An 18,214-nucleotide genomic window follows, 5' to 3' on the forward strand; every position below is an offset into this window, starting at 1 on the left:
TCCCCCTTCCTCCCTCCCTTTCTTCCCTCCCCCTTCCTTCCTCCCTCTTTTACCCTTCCTCCCTCACTCCATCCCTCCCCCTTCCTTCCTCCCTCTTTTACCCTCCCTCCCTCACTCCATCCCTCCCCCTTCCTTCCTCCCTCTTTTACCCTCCCTCCCTCACTCCATCCCTCCCCCTTCCTTCCTCCCTCTTTTACCCTACCTCCCTCCCTCCATCCCTCCCCCTTCCTTCCTCCTTCTTTTACCCTACCTCCCTCCATCCCTCCCCCTTCCTTCCTCCTTCTTTTACCCTACCTCCCTCCATCCCTCCCCCTTCCTTCCTCCCTCTTTTACCCTCCCTCCATCCCTCCCCCTTCCTTCCTCCCTCCCTCTTCTTCCCTCCCTCCTGGTCTTCTGAAGAGTTCTGTGAACTCTGACATGGCCTACGAAGACGGTTCCACTTAGCTCAGTGGAAACACATCTCACTATCACAGAGCCTCATTACAGTCACACACACACATGCAATGGCTTCTCTCACACACACATTCTCACAAACACACTCTCGCAGTCCATGACTCACACACAGACTCACACACACACCTGGCTGGACCTTGACAGTGTAGGTGCTGACCCATTTCTACTGAAGCCTCATTCTAATTTGAGTGTCAGTTCCTCCGGAGAGAGGGAGATTGAGCGAGAGAATGAGAGAGACAGATGAGAGGAGGGGTGAAGAGGGGGTGTCATGGCCCGAGCCTCGCGCTAATAGCCTTGAATTGGGAAGGGAGGGAGAGAGGGACTAAGGGAGGAAGGGAGGGAGATGCCAGCCTGGAATATCTTTGCCGCCTCATTTCACCTTTATGAAATTTTACAATTAATGTATTCTCCCGCTTCCTCTCCACCGGCCCTTTAAGGTCCAGCCCTTTAAATATCTACCTTTATATATTAATATATGTATGGAGTGTCCAGAGGTTTGGCCTGTATTAAATATAGAGGAAGATGTATGTTCTTTAATGGGGCTGGTTATTTCATGAGGAGTGCTAGTGTCAGCCATGGGAAGTCATTGATCAGAGAGAGAGAGGGATGAGGGAGAGGGATGAGGGAGAGGGATGGGAGAGAGAGGATGGGAGAGAGGGATGAGGGAGAGGGATGAGGGTGAGGGATGGGAGAGAGAGGATGGGAGAGAGGGATGAGGGAGAGGGATGGGGGAGAGGGATGGGAGAGAGAGGATGGGAGAGAGGATGGGAGAGAGGGATGGGAGAGAGGGGATGGGAGAGAGAGAGGGATGGGACAGAGGTATGGGATGGGAGAGAGGGATGGGAGAGAGAGGATGAGGAAGAGGGATGGGAGAGAGAGGATGAAGGAGAGGGATGGGAGAGAGGGATGGGAGAGATGGATGGGAGAGAGAGGATGGGAGAGAGGATGGGAGAGAGTGATGGGACAGAGGGATGGGATGGGAGAGAGGGATGGGATGGGAGAGAGGGATGGGAGAGAGAGGATGGGGAGAGAGAGGGATGGGAGAGAGGGATGGGAGAGAGGGGATGGGAGAGAGGGATGGGAGAGAGGGATGGGAGAGGGATGGGAGAGGGATGGGAGAGAGAGGGATAGGAGAGAGAGGGATGGGAGAGAGAGGATGGGAGAGAGGGAGAGGTGAACTGCAGACTGTTCAGTCAGAGAGCGTTAAACAGTGATTTAATTTCTCCAAGGTTCTGAATATGGTTGAGAACTGCTTTTTATGGGTAGAGAGCAGGGTCACACTCAGTAGAATATATTACAGCAAAATATCATTTAAGAGTCTGTCTTGAACGTTTGGTACCAACGTGGTACCTTTAAGAATTCCAATATCACATTGAGGACAATATTTGAAGGGCTGTTCGCTGAAAGGTAAGAACTACACATCTGTTGTGTGGGCACTGTGACACACACACGCGACCTCTGTAACACCCCTACCCTCCTCTCCTTACCCCCAGCCTCATCCCTTCCCCCTATACCTCCCCTAGCTGTACCCCTACACCTCTCCAACACCACCACAGGCCTTACCCATACCTCTCTTTTCCACCTGTCTACCTTCTCCCCTTTCCCACATGTACCCTTACCCTTCTCTACACCTCTCCTCGCCCCAACCTCTGCAGGATGTGTTGTGTTTATGTGCGTGTCTGCTGGGTGTGTGTGTGACGTGTGCTGTGACCTGCGGTAAATGACTGCTAATGTTTTAACTGTGCGAATTAGGCTTTCATCACGGAGACAAATGCAAATAGCAGAGAATAGCAGAGGAGCAGCAATGGCGGGGTGGCGGGCTGAGATTGGGGTCATACTCATTTACAAAACGGAGCATCACGGCTTGAAAGAGAGGGGGTGTGAGGAGGAGAGGGGCGGGGGGTGGTCTGGGGCTGATTATGGTTTGTGTAATAATGTGTGTGTGTGTGTGTGCCTGTGTGTGTGCGTGTGTGTGTGTGTGTGTAATTATGGTGAGGAGTGATGCGCGCTCTGCCTCTCCCTCCCTTACGGATTAAAAAAGCGTGTCAGAGAAAATATGCAGGATTTAATTATAGACAAATTAAAATTGGTAATGAAATTGGGCATGAACAAACTACAAACAGCAGATGAAAAGGGAGGACGGTCCCTAGGGGAGTGAGCTGCAGATAGCGGTGTGTGTGTATGTATGTGTGTATGTAGATTGTGGCTGATTAAAGACGTTTTAAAATAAAACTAGGGAAGGAGATGCACATCCTTGTCTTATTTCCAGCTACAGACAGAATAGTGTGTTTAGTGTGTGTCTCTGCCGGGCTCCTGTGTTTAGTGTGTGTGTCTCTGTCGGGCTCCTGTGTTTAGTGTGTGTGTCTCTGCCGGGCTCCTGTGTTTAGTGTGTGTGTCTCTGTCGGGCTCCTGTGTTTAGTGTGTGTGTCTCTGCCGGGCTCCTGTGTTTAGTGTGTGTGTCTCTGCCGGGCTCCTGTGTTTAGTGTGTGTGTCTCTGCCGGGCTCCTGTGTTTAGTGTGTGTGTCTCTGTCGGGCTCCTGTGTTTAGTGTGTGTGTCTCTGCCGGGCTCCTGTGTTTAGTGTGTGTCTCTGCCGGGCTCCTGTGTTTAGTGTGTGTCTCTGCCGGGCTCCTGTGTTTAGTGTGTGTGTCTCTGCCGGGCTCCTGTGTTTAGTGTGTGTCTCTGCCGGGCTCCTGTGTTTAGTGTGTGTGTCTCTGTCGGGCTCCTGTGTTTAGTGTGTGTGTCTCTGTCGGGCTCCTGTGTTTAGTGTGTGTGTCTCTGCCGGGCTCCTGTGTTTAGTGTGTCTGTCTCTGCCGGGCTCCTGTGTTTAGTGTGTGTGTCTCTGCCGGGCTCCTGTGTTTAGTGTGTGTGTCTCTGCCGGGCTCCTGTGTTTAGTGTGTGTGTCTCTGCCGGGCTCCTGTGTTTAGTGTGTGTGTCTCTGTCGGGCTCCTGTGTTTAGTGTGTGTGTCTCTGCCGGGCTCATGTGTTTAGTGTGTGTGTCTGCCGGGCTCCTGTGTTTAGTGTGTGTGTCTCTGTCGGGCTCCTGTGTTTAGTGTGTGTGTCTCTGCCGGGCTCCTGTGTTTAGTGTGTGTGTCTGCCGGGCTCCTGTGTTTAGTGTGTGTGTCTCTGCCGGGCTCCTGTGTTTAGTGTGTGTGTCTCTGTCGGGCTCCTGTGTTTAGTGTGTGTGTCTCTGCCGGGCTCCTGTGTTTAGTGTGTGTGTCTCTGTCGGGCTCCTGTGTTTAGTGTGTGTGTCTCTGCCGGGCTCCTGTGTTTAGTGTGTGTGTCTCTGCCAGGCTCCTGTGTTTAGTGTGTCTGTCTCTGCCGGGCTCCTGTGTTTAGTGTGTGTGTCTCTGTCGGGCTCCTGTGTTTAGTGTGTGTGTCTCTGCCGGGCTCCTGTGTTTAGTGTGTCTGGCTCTGCCGGGCTCCTGTGTTTAGTGTGTGTGTCTCTGTCGGGCTCCTGTGTTTAGTGTGTGTGTCTCTGCCGGGCTCCTGTGTTTAGTGTGTGTGTCTCTGTCGGGCTCCTGTGTTTAGTGTGTGTGTCTCTGTCGGGCTCCTGTGTTTAGTGTGTGTGTCTCTGCCGGGCTCCTGTGTTTAGTGTGTGTGTCTCTGTCGGGCTCCTGTGTTTAGTGTGTGTGTCTCTGCCGGGCTCCTGTGTTTAGTGTGTGTGTCTCTGTCGGGCTCCTGTGTTTAGTGTGTGTGTCTCTGTCGGGCTCCTGTGTTTAGTGTGTGTGTCTCTGTCGGGCTCCTGTGTTTAGTGTGTGTGTCTCTGTCGGGCTCCTGTGTTTAGTGTGTGTGTCTCTGCCGGGCTCCTGTGTTTAGTGTGTGTTGTCTCTGCCGGGCTCCTGTGTTTAGTGTGTGTGTCTCTGCCGGGCTCCTGTGTTTAGTGTGTGTGTCTCTGCCGGGCTCCTGTGTTTAGTGTGTGTGTCTCTGTCGGGCTCCTGTGTTTAGTGTGTGTGTCTCTGCCGGGCTCCTGTGTTTAGTGTGTCTGTCTCTGCCATGCTCCTTTACAGGAGCCATTCGTTGACTGCTTTGTCTGAACAAGTTTTTGTCATATTTGATTCTGTTCAGAACAACTACAAATAACCATTACAAGGTTCTCTTTTCAGGCAGGCTCTCTACGTGCTTATGAAAGCAAATGATCTCCTTCTCTCTCCCTCTGTGTCTCTATCTGCCTCTCTCTTCCTCTGTGTCTCTATCTCCCTCTCTCGTCTCTCTCTCCCTCTGTATCTCTATCTCCCTCTCTCGTCTCTCTCTCCCTCTGTATCTCTATCTCCCTCTCTCGTCTCTCTCTCCCCCTGTGTCTCTATCTCCCTCTCTCGTCTCTCTCTCCCTCTGTATCTCTATCTCCCTCTCTCGTCTCTCTCTCCCTCTGTGTCTCTATCTCCCTCTCTCGTCTCTCTCTACCTCTGTATCTCTATCTCCCTCTCTCGTCTCTCTCTCCCTCTGTGTCTCTATCTCCCTCTCTCATCTCTCTCTCCCTCTGTGTCTCTATCTCCCTCTCTTGTCTCTCTCTCCCCCTGTGTCTCTATCTCCCTCTCTCGTCTCTCTCTCCCTCTGTGTCTCTATCTCCCTCTCGTCTCTCTCTCCCTCTGTGTCGCTATCTCCCTCTCTCGTCTCTCTCTCCCTCTGTATCTCTATCTCCCTCTCTCGTCTCTCTCTCCCTCTGTGTCTCTATCTCCCTCTCTCGTCTCTCTCTCCCTCTGTGTCTCTATCTCCCTCTCGTCTCTCTCTCCCTCTGTGTCTCTATCTCCCTCTCGTCTCTCTCTCCCTCTGTATCTCTATCTCCCTCTCTCGTCTCTCTCTCCCTCTGTATCTATCTCCCTCTCGTCTCTCTCTCCCCCTGTGTCTCTATCTCCCTCTCTCGTCTCTCCCTCTGTATCTCTATCTCCCTCTCTCGTCTCTCTCTCCCTTTGTCTCTATCTCCCTCTCTCGTCTCTCTCTCCCTCTGTATCTCTATCTCCCTCTCTCGTCTCTCTCTCCCTCTGTATCTCTATCTCCCTCTCTCGTCTCTCTCTCCCTCTGTGTCTCTATCTCCCTCTCTCGTCTCTCTCTCCCTCTGTATCTCTATCTCCCTATCTCGTCTCTCTCTCCCTCTGTATCTCTATCTCCCTCTCTCGTCTCTCTCTCCCTCTGTGTCTCTATCTCCCTCTCGTCTCTCTCTCCCTCTGTGTCTCTATCTCCCTCTCTCGTCTCTCTCTCCCTCTGTGTCTCTATCTCCCTCTCTCGTCTCTCTCTTTCCCTCCATTTAGAATGCTGTGCGCCACAACCTGAGTCTGCATAAGTGTTTTGTGAGGGTGGAGAACGTGAAGGGGGCCGTGTGGACAGTGGATGAAGTGGAATACCAAAAGAGAAGACCACCAAAGATGACCGGGTACAAACTCATCACACACATTTATCTGTCTGCCTGCCCACCCTGGCTCTCATCACACACATTTATCTGTCTGCCTGCTCACCCTGGCTCTCCTCACACACATTTATCTGCCTGCCTGCCCACCCTGGCTCTCCTCACACACATTATCTGTCTGCCTGCCCACCCTGGCTCTCATCACACACATTTATCTGCCTGCCTGCCCATACTGGCTCTCATCACACACATTTATCTGCCTGCCTGCCCACCCTGGCTCTCCTCACACACATTTATCTGTCTGCCTGCCCACCCTGGCTCTCATCACACACATTTATCTGTCTGCCCACCCTGGCTCTCATCACACACATTTATCTGTCTGCCTGCCCACCCTGGCTCTCATCACACACATTTATCTGTCTGCCTGCCCAACCTGGCTCTCATTACACACATTTATCTGTCTGCCTGCCCAACCTGGCTCTCATCACACACATTTATCTGTCTGCCTGCCCACCCTGGCTCTCATCACACACATTTATCTGTCTGTCTGCCCACCCTGGCTCTCATCACACACATTTATCTGTCTGCCTGCCCACCCTGGCTCTCATCACACATATTTATCTCCCACATGAATCTGCCTGCCTGCCTACCCTGGCTCTGATGATAAGTGTGTGTGGGTGATGTGTGTGTGAGGTTATAGGTGTTGGCATGTATAATTGTGTCATTATTACTAGTGATGCACTGATATTAAATTCTTGGCCCTTACCGATATCCGATATTTTCCTTGCCCAAAAAAAACCTGATACCGATAACCGATATTTAAAATGTATATTTATCATTTTAGCAGACTTTTAAGAATTCTAGTACAGTTAAATAGTTAACACACATACATGGACACAGCAGTCTAAGGCACTGCATCTCAGTGCAAGAGGTGTAATAGGTCGGCACACAATTGGCCCAGCTTCGTCCGGGTTTGGCCGGGGTAGGCCGTCATTGTAAATAAGAATTTGTTCTTAACTGACTTGCCTAGTTAAATAAAGGTTACACACACTGACCAAAAAGTTATTTTGTTGGCATTTTCGTATGTCCCCATTACCAGTAAAATAATCAAAACCTATTTCTTTCACTTACTTGCTGTGCTGTTTCGTCGCTCAGTCATTTCATTCTGAACCAGGATTTCTATGGAACGCCGTTTGAGTCTTTGCGTGTCAAAAAATATACTATTTAACACTATTTGACGTGTCAAATAAGCTTGTTGACCAATCAGGACCTGAATATGACTGCACCTCACATAATCATTTAAAGGATTCATACATTTTTTACGTAGTTATTAGTATTTCATATGTCACAACTGTTCATCGATACGTATGCTATGATGCTGATAAAGTTGTCTTGCGCACCTTCAGTGTTGGTCATTTAAAAAAAAATAGCTAGCTGATGAATGCAAACAATGTTCTTCCCCAAACACATAGCAGAACGACATAATCTGTTTCAGTAGCTATAGTTAGTTAGCTAAATATATAGATAGGTGTCATCATCTAAATAACCCTCATTTATAAGACAGTTCTTATTTGATTATTGGTGGTCGGACCCATCTATGTGAAGCTAGCCACAATAAGGATTAGCTGCAATTATGGACTTTGCAGTTAGCCTTCAAAATAAAAGTATGGCATAATTCTACTATTTGTACTCATTTGCATTACTGTCAATGGCATACTTTTATTTTGAAGGCAAACCGCAAATTCCACTATTGTGCCTAATCATTACCGTGGCTAGCTTAACACATAACCTGGTGCGGTTGAGCCTCAATAGCCAGATGAAGCTAACTGGCTGCTTATAACGTTAGCTTTGGGCAACAGGGTTAAGTAGCTGGCTAAGCTATTTATTTTCATGAACTGAAGTTCAATTTCAATAGGCAAACAACAAGTGGCAACCTAGCTAATATTACTCACAGGATTCTTAAATCATTGCTAAGAATAATGAAAATGACTGCAGTTTCTACTGGTCATTGTTTTCAGGCAGGTTATATTGGTGATAGCTAGGTACCAAGCTAAAGCTAGCAACACCAGAAGTTTTGGTCGAACAAATGATGCTTTATTACCAATGCGGTATTGTAAACACATCGTTCGTGGCCGGAGTTTTCAGAATGTTTTATACAGCTTTGACAGTGCTACTGTATCTTTTTTTACACGTAAAGACCCAAACGGCGTTCCATAGTATGTATGTTGTGAAGCTAATAAAAGTGATATCAGGATGAGCCTGCAGGAAGGGTACCACATGAGGGAGGAGGATGTCTTCCCTGTAACGCACAGCATTGAGACTGCCTAAAATGACAACAGGCTCAGTCCGATGATGCTGTGACACACCGCCCCAGACCATGACGGACCCTCCACCTCCAAATTTATCCCGCTCCAGAGTACAGGCCTCGGGGGTAACGCTCATTCCTTCGACGATAAACTCAAATCCGATGATCACCCCTGGTGAGACAAAACCGCGACTCGTCAGTGAAGAGCACTGTCTGGTGAGGTCCTGTCTGGTCCAGCGATGGTGGGTTTGTGCCCATAGGCGTCATTGTTGCCGGTGATGTCTGGTGAGGACCTGCCTTACAACAGACCTACAAGCCCTCAGTCCAGCCTCTCTCAGCCTATTGTGGACAGTCTGAGCACTCATGGAGGGATTGTCTGTTCCTGGTGTAACTCGGGCAGTTGTTGTTGCCATCCTGTACCTGTCCCGCAGATGTGATGTTCAGGTGTACCGATCCTGTGCAGGTATTGTTACACGTGGTCTGTCCCTGCGAGGATGATCAGCTGTCTGTCCTGTCTCCCTGTAGTGCTGTCTTAGGCGTCTCACAGTATGGACAGTTCAATTTATTGCCCTGGCCACATCTGCAGTCCTCAGGCCTCCTTGCAGCATGCCTAAGACACGAAAGGACCCCGGGCATCTTTCTTTTGGTGTTTTTCAGAGTCAGTAGAAAGGCCTCTTTAGTGTCCTAAGTTTTCATAACTGTGACTTAAGTGCCTACCGTCTGTAAGCTGTTAGTGTCTTAACGACCGTTCCATAGGGGCATGTTCATGAATTGTTTATGGTTCATTAAACAAGCATGGGAAACAGTGTTTAAACCCTTTACAATGAAGATCTGTGAAGTTATTTGGATTTTTACAAATGATCTTTGAAAGACAGGGTCCTGAAAAAGGGACATTTTTTGTTGTTGCTGAGTCTAGGTATGCACGTCAGCTTTGACAGCGGTTTTGCACATCGGGGCGTTAAACTAGACATTCCCGATATGTTCACCCCTAATTATTACCAAGGGGTTAACTCAGGAGTCAAATTTAAAGGCCTGCTCTGTCAGTGTGTGTGTTTCATATCTAAATGTGTGAATGTGTGTGTTTCCCATTCTACGTATTTGTGGACACCATTACTGTGCTGCTGTCTATGATGCAGGGTAGAGAGAGGTTTGTTAGCGTGAAGCGTGTGTCAACAAATCTTCACACACGGAAGACAGGCTTGTTAACATGTGTAACAAGATTTTCAATTCCAACTGCCAGAGAAATCAGGCCATATTACACAATCAAACACACACACACTTAAATACACACATGCCTGCACAGCAGATATCAGAGACTGGGAACCGCTGCTGTGGGTGTGTTAACAGCATCTGTTTACAGTATGTGTGTATGCTTGTGTCTGTAGCGGGTGCATTTGTTACATTTGTAAGTTGTTTTTGGCTGCAGCTGCTCCTTTACACACATGCACTCAACATGTGGGCAGCAGGTAGGCTAGCGGTTCGAGTGTTGGGCCAGTAACTGAAAGGTCGCTGGTTCGAATACCTGAGCCAACAAGGTGAAAAACCTTTCGGTTACTGGCCCGACCCTCTTAACCGCTAGGCTACGTGCTGCTCTGTGGCTGACCCTGTATACGTGAGATGTGTTTAATTCTAATCTCCACCTATTTCTTTCTCCCCCTTCTCTTTCACTCTCTCTCTAGGAGTCCTACTCTGGTGAAGAATATGATTTCAGGCCTGGGCTTCGGTTCCCTAAACGCCAGCTACCAGGTTAGTGTACACACCTACACACACACACTAGTTAGCAAGTTAGGCTATTTAGTGACACGTGCACATGTCCAGAACACTCCTCCCCACATGCACACACACACCTCCCAACACACAGACGTACAGTGGTTCTTCCTTTAACATACTGCAGCACAGCTGGCGAGGTGCCGCAGAATTCTGTGGCACATTATTTAAGTGTCAGCCATTGTTGCCAGAATGACGCAATTTGCAGCAAATTTACCACAAACGGTCGCGGCTCCAAACTTTTAAAGGAAGAACCATTGTAGACATACACCTTTACTCCATCCAACTATGACTCAGATGACTTATAGCATCAACTATTTGTCAATTAAGGTCACTGCATGAAATTTGTGCCTGTCCTAGAAAATCAATTTCAGTCACTCCTATCACATGCACACACTCCCTGGGCAAACCAACCAGCAATGAATGGTCTCTCACTTTCACATACACATACACACACACACACACACATACACACACACACATACACACACACACACACACATACACACACACACACACACACACGCCACTAAACCCTTGAGCAGTGAAGTGTAGTGTGCAGGAGCCCCCTAGTGGTTGAATGTGGTAATCCTGAAGAGTTAGTCATCCAGGCAACACTGCTTTAGTCTTCAGCATGACTGATTATCAAATCAACGTTTATTCGTCACATACTCAGTTTACAGCAGGTTAAAACGCTGCAGCGAAATGCTCAGCAAGTACTCAACAGGACTAAACAGTCAAAGCATCTGTGTTACTGAATAAATACACGGGTTCTTCTTGCTCACAAAGTTTATTTGTGGATCCATAAGTACTTGAAGTCAATTGTGATGTATGTGAATGTCCTTTAATGTAAATCTGTGTGTGTGTGTGTGTCAGGCGGCCCTTGCAGAGAGCAGTTTAACTCTACTGAACAGCCAGGGCCTGGTTAACCCCTCATCTGCCGCCAGCCTCAACATGCTGCATGGGATGGGTCATGATGATGTCAGCTCCACTGTGGAACAGGTCAACAGCAACGGCAGCTGCAGCCCTACACTCAGCCCACAGCAGTATGGGTAAGACACACACACACAAACACACTCCCTCTCTCTTTCTCTGTCTTTCTCTAACGCGTCCCTCTGCCTTTCAGACACCAGGTCCATGTGAAGGAGGAGCCCACTGAGATCGAGGAGGACAGCCGCTCCATGTCGCTCATGGCAACTGTCACTCAGAACATGGCATTGCCTAGCGATCGCGATGACCGCGATTTGGATGATGATCTTCCCACCGAGGAGCTGGAGTAGGATTGGATGAGCTGAACCAGTGGACGGGACTTTGAGGTTTAATCCCGCCCGCTCCATTGGAGTGAAGCGAAATGATGACCACGTAAAAAAACAAGATAGAGATAAAAAAGAAGAGATAAAGATCATGATTTTTATAAAGCAAGAAACCAACAACATTGACAAACAGGGTTAGACCTCCATTACATACTGACGCAAAAATAACACTCTGGAGCATTGCTTTATTCCCACACATTTTCACCCACCTCACCCCCTCCTCCTCACCCCCTCCACCCTCACCCAATGAGCAGCGTATTGTCAGAGAGACAGCTCTCAGTGGTGATATGGAGGGAGGGTCCCCTCTCCTCTCTCCTCTCCCTGTTGATTTACACAGATGGACTGCCCGCCCTACAGTCCTTTAGTGCTGGTAGTTTGATGTTCACACCACTACAATATACATACAGGTGTGTGAGAGAGAGTGTGGAGAGACACACACATCAGATCATGTGTATATATTGTTTGGAACAGTCACCAGGAGGTGTATAACTCTCCTCCTCTTCTCCGGTCATGTTAGTTTCTTTTTCTTTTCTTCTTTTGCCTGAAAGAACTGCTGGGCTTTGAGATGGAAGGAAGAACAGTGGTTTTCTCAAGGATTACCCCACCTGCTCACACATCAGAAACCTTACAAACCAGTCAGTGATCCATAGGTGGGACTGAGACTGGATTGCAGGATTCTGACCTATGCCCACTCTCTAGCCATTCTCTGCCCTATGCCCACTCTCTAGCCATTCTCTGCCCTATGCCCACTCTCTAGCCATTCTCTGCCCTATGCCCACTCTCTAGCCATTCTCTGCCCTATGCCCACTCTCTAGCCATTCTCTGCCCTATGCCCACTCTCTAGCCATTCTCTGCCCTATGCCCACTCTCTAGCCATTCTCTGCCCTATGCCCACTCTCTAGCCATTCTCTGACCTATGCCCACTCTCTAGCCATTCTGTGCCCTATGCCCACTCTCTAGCCATTCTCTGCCCTATTCCCACGGTCTAGCCATTCTCTGCCCTATGCCCACTCTCTAGCCATTCTCTGCCCTATGCCCACTCTCTAGCCATTCTCTGCCCTATGCCCACTCTCTAGCCATTCTCTGCCCTATGCCCACTCTCTAGCCATTCTCTGCCCTATGCCCACTCTCTAGCCATTCTCTGCCCTATGCCCACTCTCTAGCCATTCTCTGCCCAAGCCAGACAAGACTCTCTTTACTCATTATGACAAACAAAAAAAGAAGACATTGTTTCCCCCCAAAAAAAGACTGTTTGGTGCTTTACTCCTCCTTCATGTGTGATAGAGTGATGGGCACAGGCCAACCTGAGAGAGAGAGAGAGAAAGAGAGATCATCCACACAGAGATATCTGACTAAAATAGTTTATGATTATGGAATACAAAACATTTTATATCCAAAAGGTGGTGGCTTTTTCACTTCCTTCTTTCTTTGATGTTATCTTCATTTATTTTTTAGGATTCATATTTCCATGGTGATATAATTCTGTTTCAAAGTGTATTTTGTAAAAATGCATTGTTTCTTTTGTTTTTAGTGTTTACTAACTCTGCTTGTTCACACCATTCCAAACTAGTATTGGTGGCAAAGAAAGTGCAGTATTGTCCCAAAATTCCCCATACCCCAGCCTACCATGAATACCTTTCTGTGTGTCTGGGTTTGCCAGTTTAGATGGCAGGAGATTGAGAATAGCACTTAGGATCGAGGGCCTCAGCTCCTGAGAACACTCACCAATAATCCCAACATTATCATCCATTTGTATTATTCATTTTTAACTAACTTTCATTCCTTTTTATTTTATCTTCTCGTAGTTAGTTGAGAAACATCAGCTGTGATACAAAGCAATGCTTGAAAAAAGACATTATGGCAGTCAGAGAATACCTCATCCCACAAATTTCTGCTCAGAAGTGTGTGCAAAATGTTAAAGAAGTAAGGGGGGATTGTTTGTGTGGGACACCAAAACGTGGCAACTCTGCTCAGTTTCATTTCGGTTCTATTGTTACTGTAGTTACTGTGTAGAAGCTGTCTGCAATTCACTGTGTGAGTTGAACTCAAAGGAATAGCACGTGAGATTTCAAATCTTTTGTTTTCAGTGAGCATAAAAGCATTACCTTCTCTGCAGTGCCAAATTTAAACACATTATTTTTGATGTATTTTCTGCTTTTTCTCCCATTTTATTTTTGTTACAGGTAACCAAAGAAATGTGTAGAAAACCAAAAACCCTGTAGTTTATTTTTCCCCTTTTGAGTTTTTCCTCTAAAGAACTGGCCAAAAGACAATAAACATCTGACATTTAAATTATTATTGTATTATCGTAACTCTTACGTTGAATTTGTTCATGACAGTACTGATCATTCCAAAAACCAAAGTATAAAATGCTAAATAGAATTTGGTGATGTTAAAATCTTTTTACATATGTTAACTGGTACAAATGACGACTAACATTAGGCATGCTATGGTTGAAGGCCTAAAACACTATTAACAAACAACACTTTTGCAGTTCCTTAGATAAAGAAAGAAAGCACTTAGGATTGAAATCTCTATCTCTCCATGCTCAGGCTACCTGTGTTTCAAACACAACCCTATGGCAGGCTCTGCTGTAGGCAAGCCTAAGATGGGATTCAGGGTTAAAGATGACAAATAATTATCTTACCCTCATTAGGCACTTGAACACAACATTTATATACCTTTATGTGACACTAGAAGCCAGCAAAAAAAGAAGTGGGCTGTTGTCAGTTGTCCATTAACTGGGATACCGTGTAAAACAAAAAATACATTTTATTGCACTGTAATAATGCATGTTTTGATTCATTTCCTCAACCAAAACAATATTTTCATTGTGAAACTCTATACATTCAAACATCCCTTTGTGCTATGCAGGAGAATGTCATTTTTCTGACCCGGCTCCCGGTTTGATTGAATTGGACCAAAAGTCCCATTGTCTAGCAGTGAACAGTTTACTTAATGTACTTTCTTTACTCCTCACCTACAGTATAGTCTAGTAGACACAACAGTTTAACAAATACCAAAAAGGACAGGTGTTATAATAAATAGGAACAAAATGATAATGTTTCGCTCTTATAATGTCTTCATGCTCTCACATTGCTATAGAAACACGTTCATAATCCCCTAGTCTGTGAGTAGTTGTGATAGAGACTGTTTGAACCTGGCTGCCATTCCAAACATCACATCAGTAGACAAACGGAGGGTTTTTCAGAACAGACATACCATTATAACCATTTGTGATATTTACAGCAAAGAGAGAAGAACTGACAAATGACAAAATCATACCAATGTGAAAGGAGCACACCAAGGGACATGTCAACTTATGTCTTTTTTCTAAAACAACATTTGGGAACAGTTTTGTCAAATCAACTCTTGCACCATTTTCTTTGTTTTTTAATAAAGGAGTCTTTGTATTGACTTCCTGTGTAAAACAGCACTGTTTCCTGTATAAGTAGCGTTATGATGCTTCATGTCATCAGACTGATTTCTAACAAACAAAGTGGGAGAGGGACACCGAGAGTAAAAACCAAAAATAACACTACCTCCTTTTCAAAATGGTTCACAATAAAAGCAAATGGGAGATTGGAGACCAGAAATATGTCTGGGTTAAAAAAATAAAAAATCTTCCTCAATAATAATAGTGAAATATACCAAAACACAGCTTACTGTTAATACACATTAAGTGGGGCTGAAAAAGCTTGTCTGGCTATCTGAACTCCAAATTCATGAGCGTGAGCGCAAAAACAAAGAGACGTTACAACAACATTACACCCCGTTAAAGATAGACTACCTCTCCTAAAACACCAGTTAACTGGTGCGTTCTCCTAATAGTGAAGAGTGAAGTGGTCACCATGTTTGAAAGGTCTACTCTCAGCTGTGTATTATTGGCTCTCTCTGTACTGTCCATTATCATAAAACTCCGCGAACAGCCTCTTAACTGGGTGCTCTAATTGTATGCACGCATATTTATGAGCCGGCTTTGCCGGCAGCCAATGATAGTCCGGTCGTTAGCTGCGACTCAATGGGGCAGGATGCTGGTTGTCAGGAGTGATGATGGGCAGAATGTATGAGTGCCCTGCACCCGCCATTGGGCCACACACACACTAGTGCCCGCCACACGCCAGCGGCCCACACTACACATGAATGGAGAGAACAGCTTTAAGATGGCAGCGATAAAGGAAACACACTCACCGGCTGTAGTCAGTGTTCAGTCGAAAGGGCCCTTAGTATCAGTCAATAAGCCTCAGAGCTGGGAATTAAAGCCCTGTGACATGGAGCTGGCCCTTCACGGTGAATAGTGGCCCCTGTCACTAGGAGCCGGGCCCCTGTTGGCCCCTTGGTTCAGACAGTTGAGGAGAGGCTCTGAGTAACTAAAGATACTATCCAAAGACAAACACAGAGCTTGCTGGGAGACGGACAATAATAACAGCTTACAAAGGAATGAATGATTACTACTACTATTATTGTTATGATCCAAACTCTCACGAAAGAGGCGCTGCTGCATTCAGTAAATATATGATGTTTGAATTCTCATCCTTTAAGGTACACCTGTAAGCCAAGCTGTTTTATCAAGATGTAGATTCACATTCGTTGATGATGTTGACAGATCGCCATAGACACTTCTGTTCCTTCTCCGGTTTGGCTGTTATGATGTATTATTGTATATTAACACTTGGCTTAGCTCTCGAGGGCATTCTTTACCATTATGTCTTTTTGATTTTCTCTTTTGTTCATTTAGATTTTGTAAAGCTTCCAGCTTGGATTCCTATACTGTATTGCTAATGCTGAAGTGTATGTATTTATCATATTAAGTGCTGCAGGTATCTTTGTTGAATAGTTATTCCTTTCTTTTTTTTCTCGTTTTCTTCATAAAACGTCTGGGACGATGATTTTTTAAGTGTATTATCTCAAAAAAATAAAAGAATTAAAGTTAGATAAGTGGTTTAGGTAACAGCTGTTTGTATATTTATCTTAGCTAGGTCTATTTTGATACCTTTTGTCTCTGTACTGCATTTTTAAGGAAAGAAAAAGAAAAACAACAGTAAAACAAAAAGTTGACTTCATTATGTATTGATGATACCTCAGAAGGACTTTTCTCTAAGACAGGACCAAAACCTCAGAAAAAATTAGAGAAAGAGGAAAATAATTGAAGAAAATATGTAGCCCCTCTCTTGCTTTTAAAGATGGACCAATGTAAAGGTGATGTTGTGGGTCCTTTATGTGCCAATATGTGTCCTCTGACCCCTGACCACAGTCATTCCTTTGATGACCTTTAACTTACAGCGGTCAATCACTCAATAAGACAACTGGGCATGGCCCTCAATCAAACACCTGATGGCATTTGTCCAATTAGAATCCTAACCAAAGGTGTTGTGAGTGGCCATGGCTTACAAGCTAACAGACCACCACAACCATAACCACAACCGTAACCAAACCAACCCCAGGCACTAATCTACCACAAGCTACTTCCCATACCTCAAACCATTCTTCGCTATCACCATCGCTATCATCTCTTGGACAAGCACTCTTCCTATTGGATCATTAGTGACTCCAGGGACCTAATTGGCCCCGCCCCTGCTCTATGATTGGACAGCTCTTAGGTGTCATGTTGAGGAAAAGGGAACTTAAAGGACAGTTGCCCATGTTATCATGAACTTCACAGCCCCCCCAAAAAATGGAACTACCACTTCAGCTGTCCTCTGGTTGTATCTTAGGAATGTGTGTACATTCAGCTGTCCTCTGGTTGTATCTTAGGAATGTGTGTACATTCAGTGACTCTGTAACATTAGTTTCTGTTTACCTCTTTTATCTTTTTATTTTGTTCTGTTTCTTCATTTTCTGAAAGTGTGCCCCAGGGGAATAGGTAAAGTAGGAGCAGGCGGTGGTTTTTAAGATGGTCTAAAAGAGGTTTTAAAAAAGGCGACTTTGCCACTGAGACCTTTGCCCTTTCCCCCTTCCCTGGGTGGCCATGTAATGCCAGTCACTGCCCTTTCCCCCTTCCCTGGGTGGCCATGTAATGCCAGTCACTGCCCTTTCCCCCTTCCCTGGGTGGCCATGTAATGCCAGTCACTGCCCTTTCCCTCTTCCCTGGGTGGCCATGTAATGCCAGTCACTGCCCTTTCCCCCTTCCCTGGGTGGCCATGTAATGCCAGTCACTGCCCTTTCCCTCTTCCCTGGGTGGCCATGTAATGCCAGTCACTGCCCTTTCCCCCTTCCCTGGGTGGCCATGTAATGCCAGTCACTGTCCTTTCCTCATGCTGTATAAAACACACACATATATCTGTGTATTTGTAACCTGAATCTTCTTGTGTCTGTCCATGCAGACAATAAAACAACTGTACAGTAGGTCTAGTTGCATGTAATCTGTACTAATTATTGACAATGGCATTATAAAATGCAATAAAATACGTATTACACTGTCTGACTGTGTCAGCGTGATGTTCTTTATCTGGCCAGATGTGCCACTGGTTTTACGCACGCTATTCCTAGAGGTAAAGAGATGGTTCTGTAGTGCAGTCAAATGCCTCATACACCTGCCCCACACCATAGCTGTATCCACCATCCCCTTGGCCCTACTCTCCCCCTTCCCCACCTTTCTCCCCAGATCACCAATGTTTCACCAATTCCTCCTGAGATTTAGAAAGAGCTATATTGTGTGTGTCAGAGAGAGAGAGAGAGAGAGGAGGGAAATGTGCTTTGAATAAGAGTGGCAGACAGGGCGAGGCCTCAGACAGGGCGAGAACAAACAGACTCCTGGCAAGGAGCACACTCACACTATACACACTCACACAATACACACACACAATACACACTCACACAATACACACACACACAATACACACTCACACAATACACACTCACACAATACACACACAATACACACACACACACACACACACACAATACACACACAATATACACTCATACAATACACACACGCACACACAATACACACTCACACTTACACAATACACACACACAATACACACTCACCCAATACATACTCACACAATACACACACACAATACACACTC

General features: G+C 46.2%; 1 protein-coding gene across 2 annotated transcripts in view; it reads left to right on the forward strand.

The window, feature by feature from the left end:
* Positions 1-17,601, forward strand: part of LOC109891062 (forkhead box protein P4) — a 26,794-nt gene extending 9,193 nt beyond the window's left edge. For both annotated transcript variants that reach the window (XM_031825117.1, XM_031825118.1), the window contains exons 6-9: positions 5,701-5,822; positions 9,780-9,846; positions 10,744-10,919; positions 10,994-17,601. In XM_031825117.1, the coding sequence (XP_031680977.1) occupies positions 5,701-5,822; positions 9,780-9,846; positions 10,744-10,919; positions 10,994-11,147 (519 nt within the window). In that variant the 3' untranslated portion in view covers positions 11,148-17,601. The remainder of the gene's footprint in view (positions 1-5,700; positions 5,823-9,779; positions 9,847-10,743; positions 10,920-10,993) is intronic.
* The last annotated feature ends 613 nt before the right edge of the window (positions 17,602-18,214 follow it).

The sequence above is a fragment of the Oncorhynchus kisutch genome, linkage group LG5 (genome assembly GCF_002021735.2).
Source record: "Oncorhynchus kisutch isolate 150728-3 linkage group LG5, Okis_V2, whole genome shotgun sequence".
In the NCBI taxonomy this organism is placed as follows: Eukaryota; Metazoa; Chordata; class Actinopteri; order Salmoniformes; family Salmonidae; genus Oncorhynchus; species Oncorhynchus kisutch.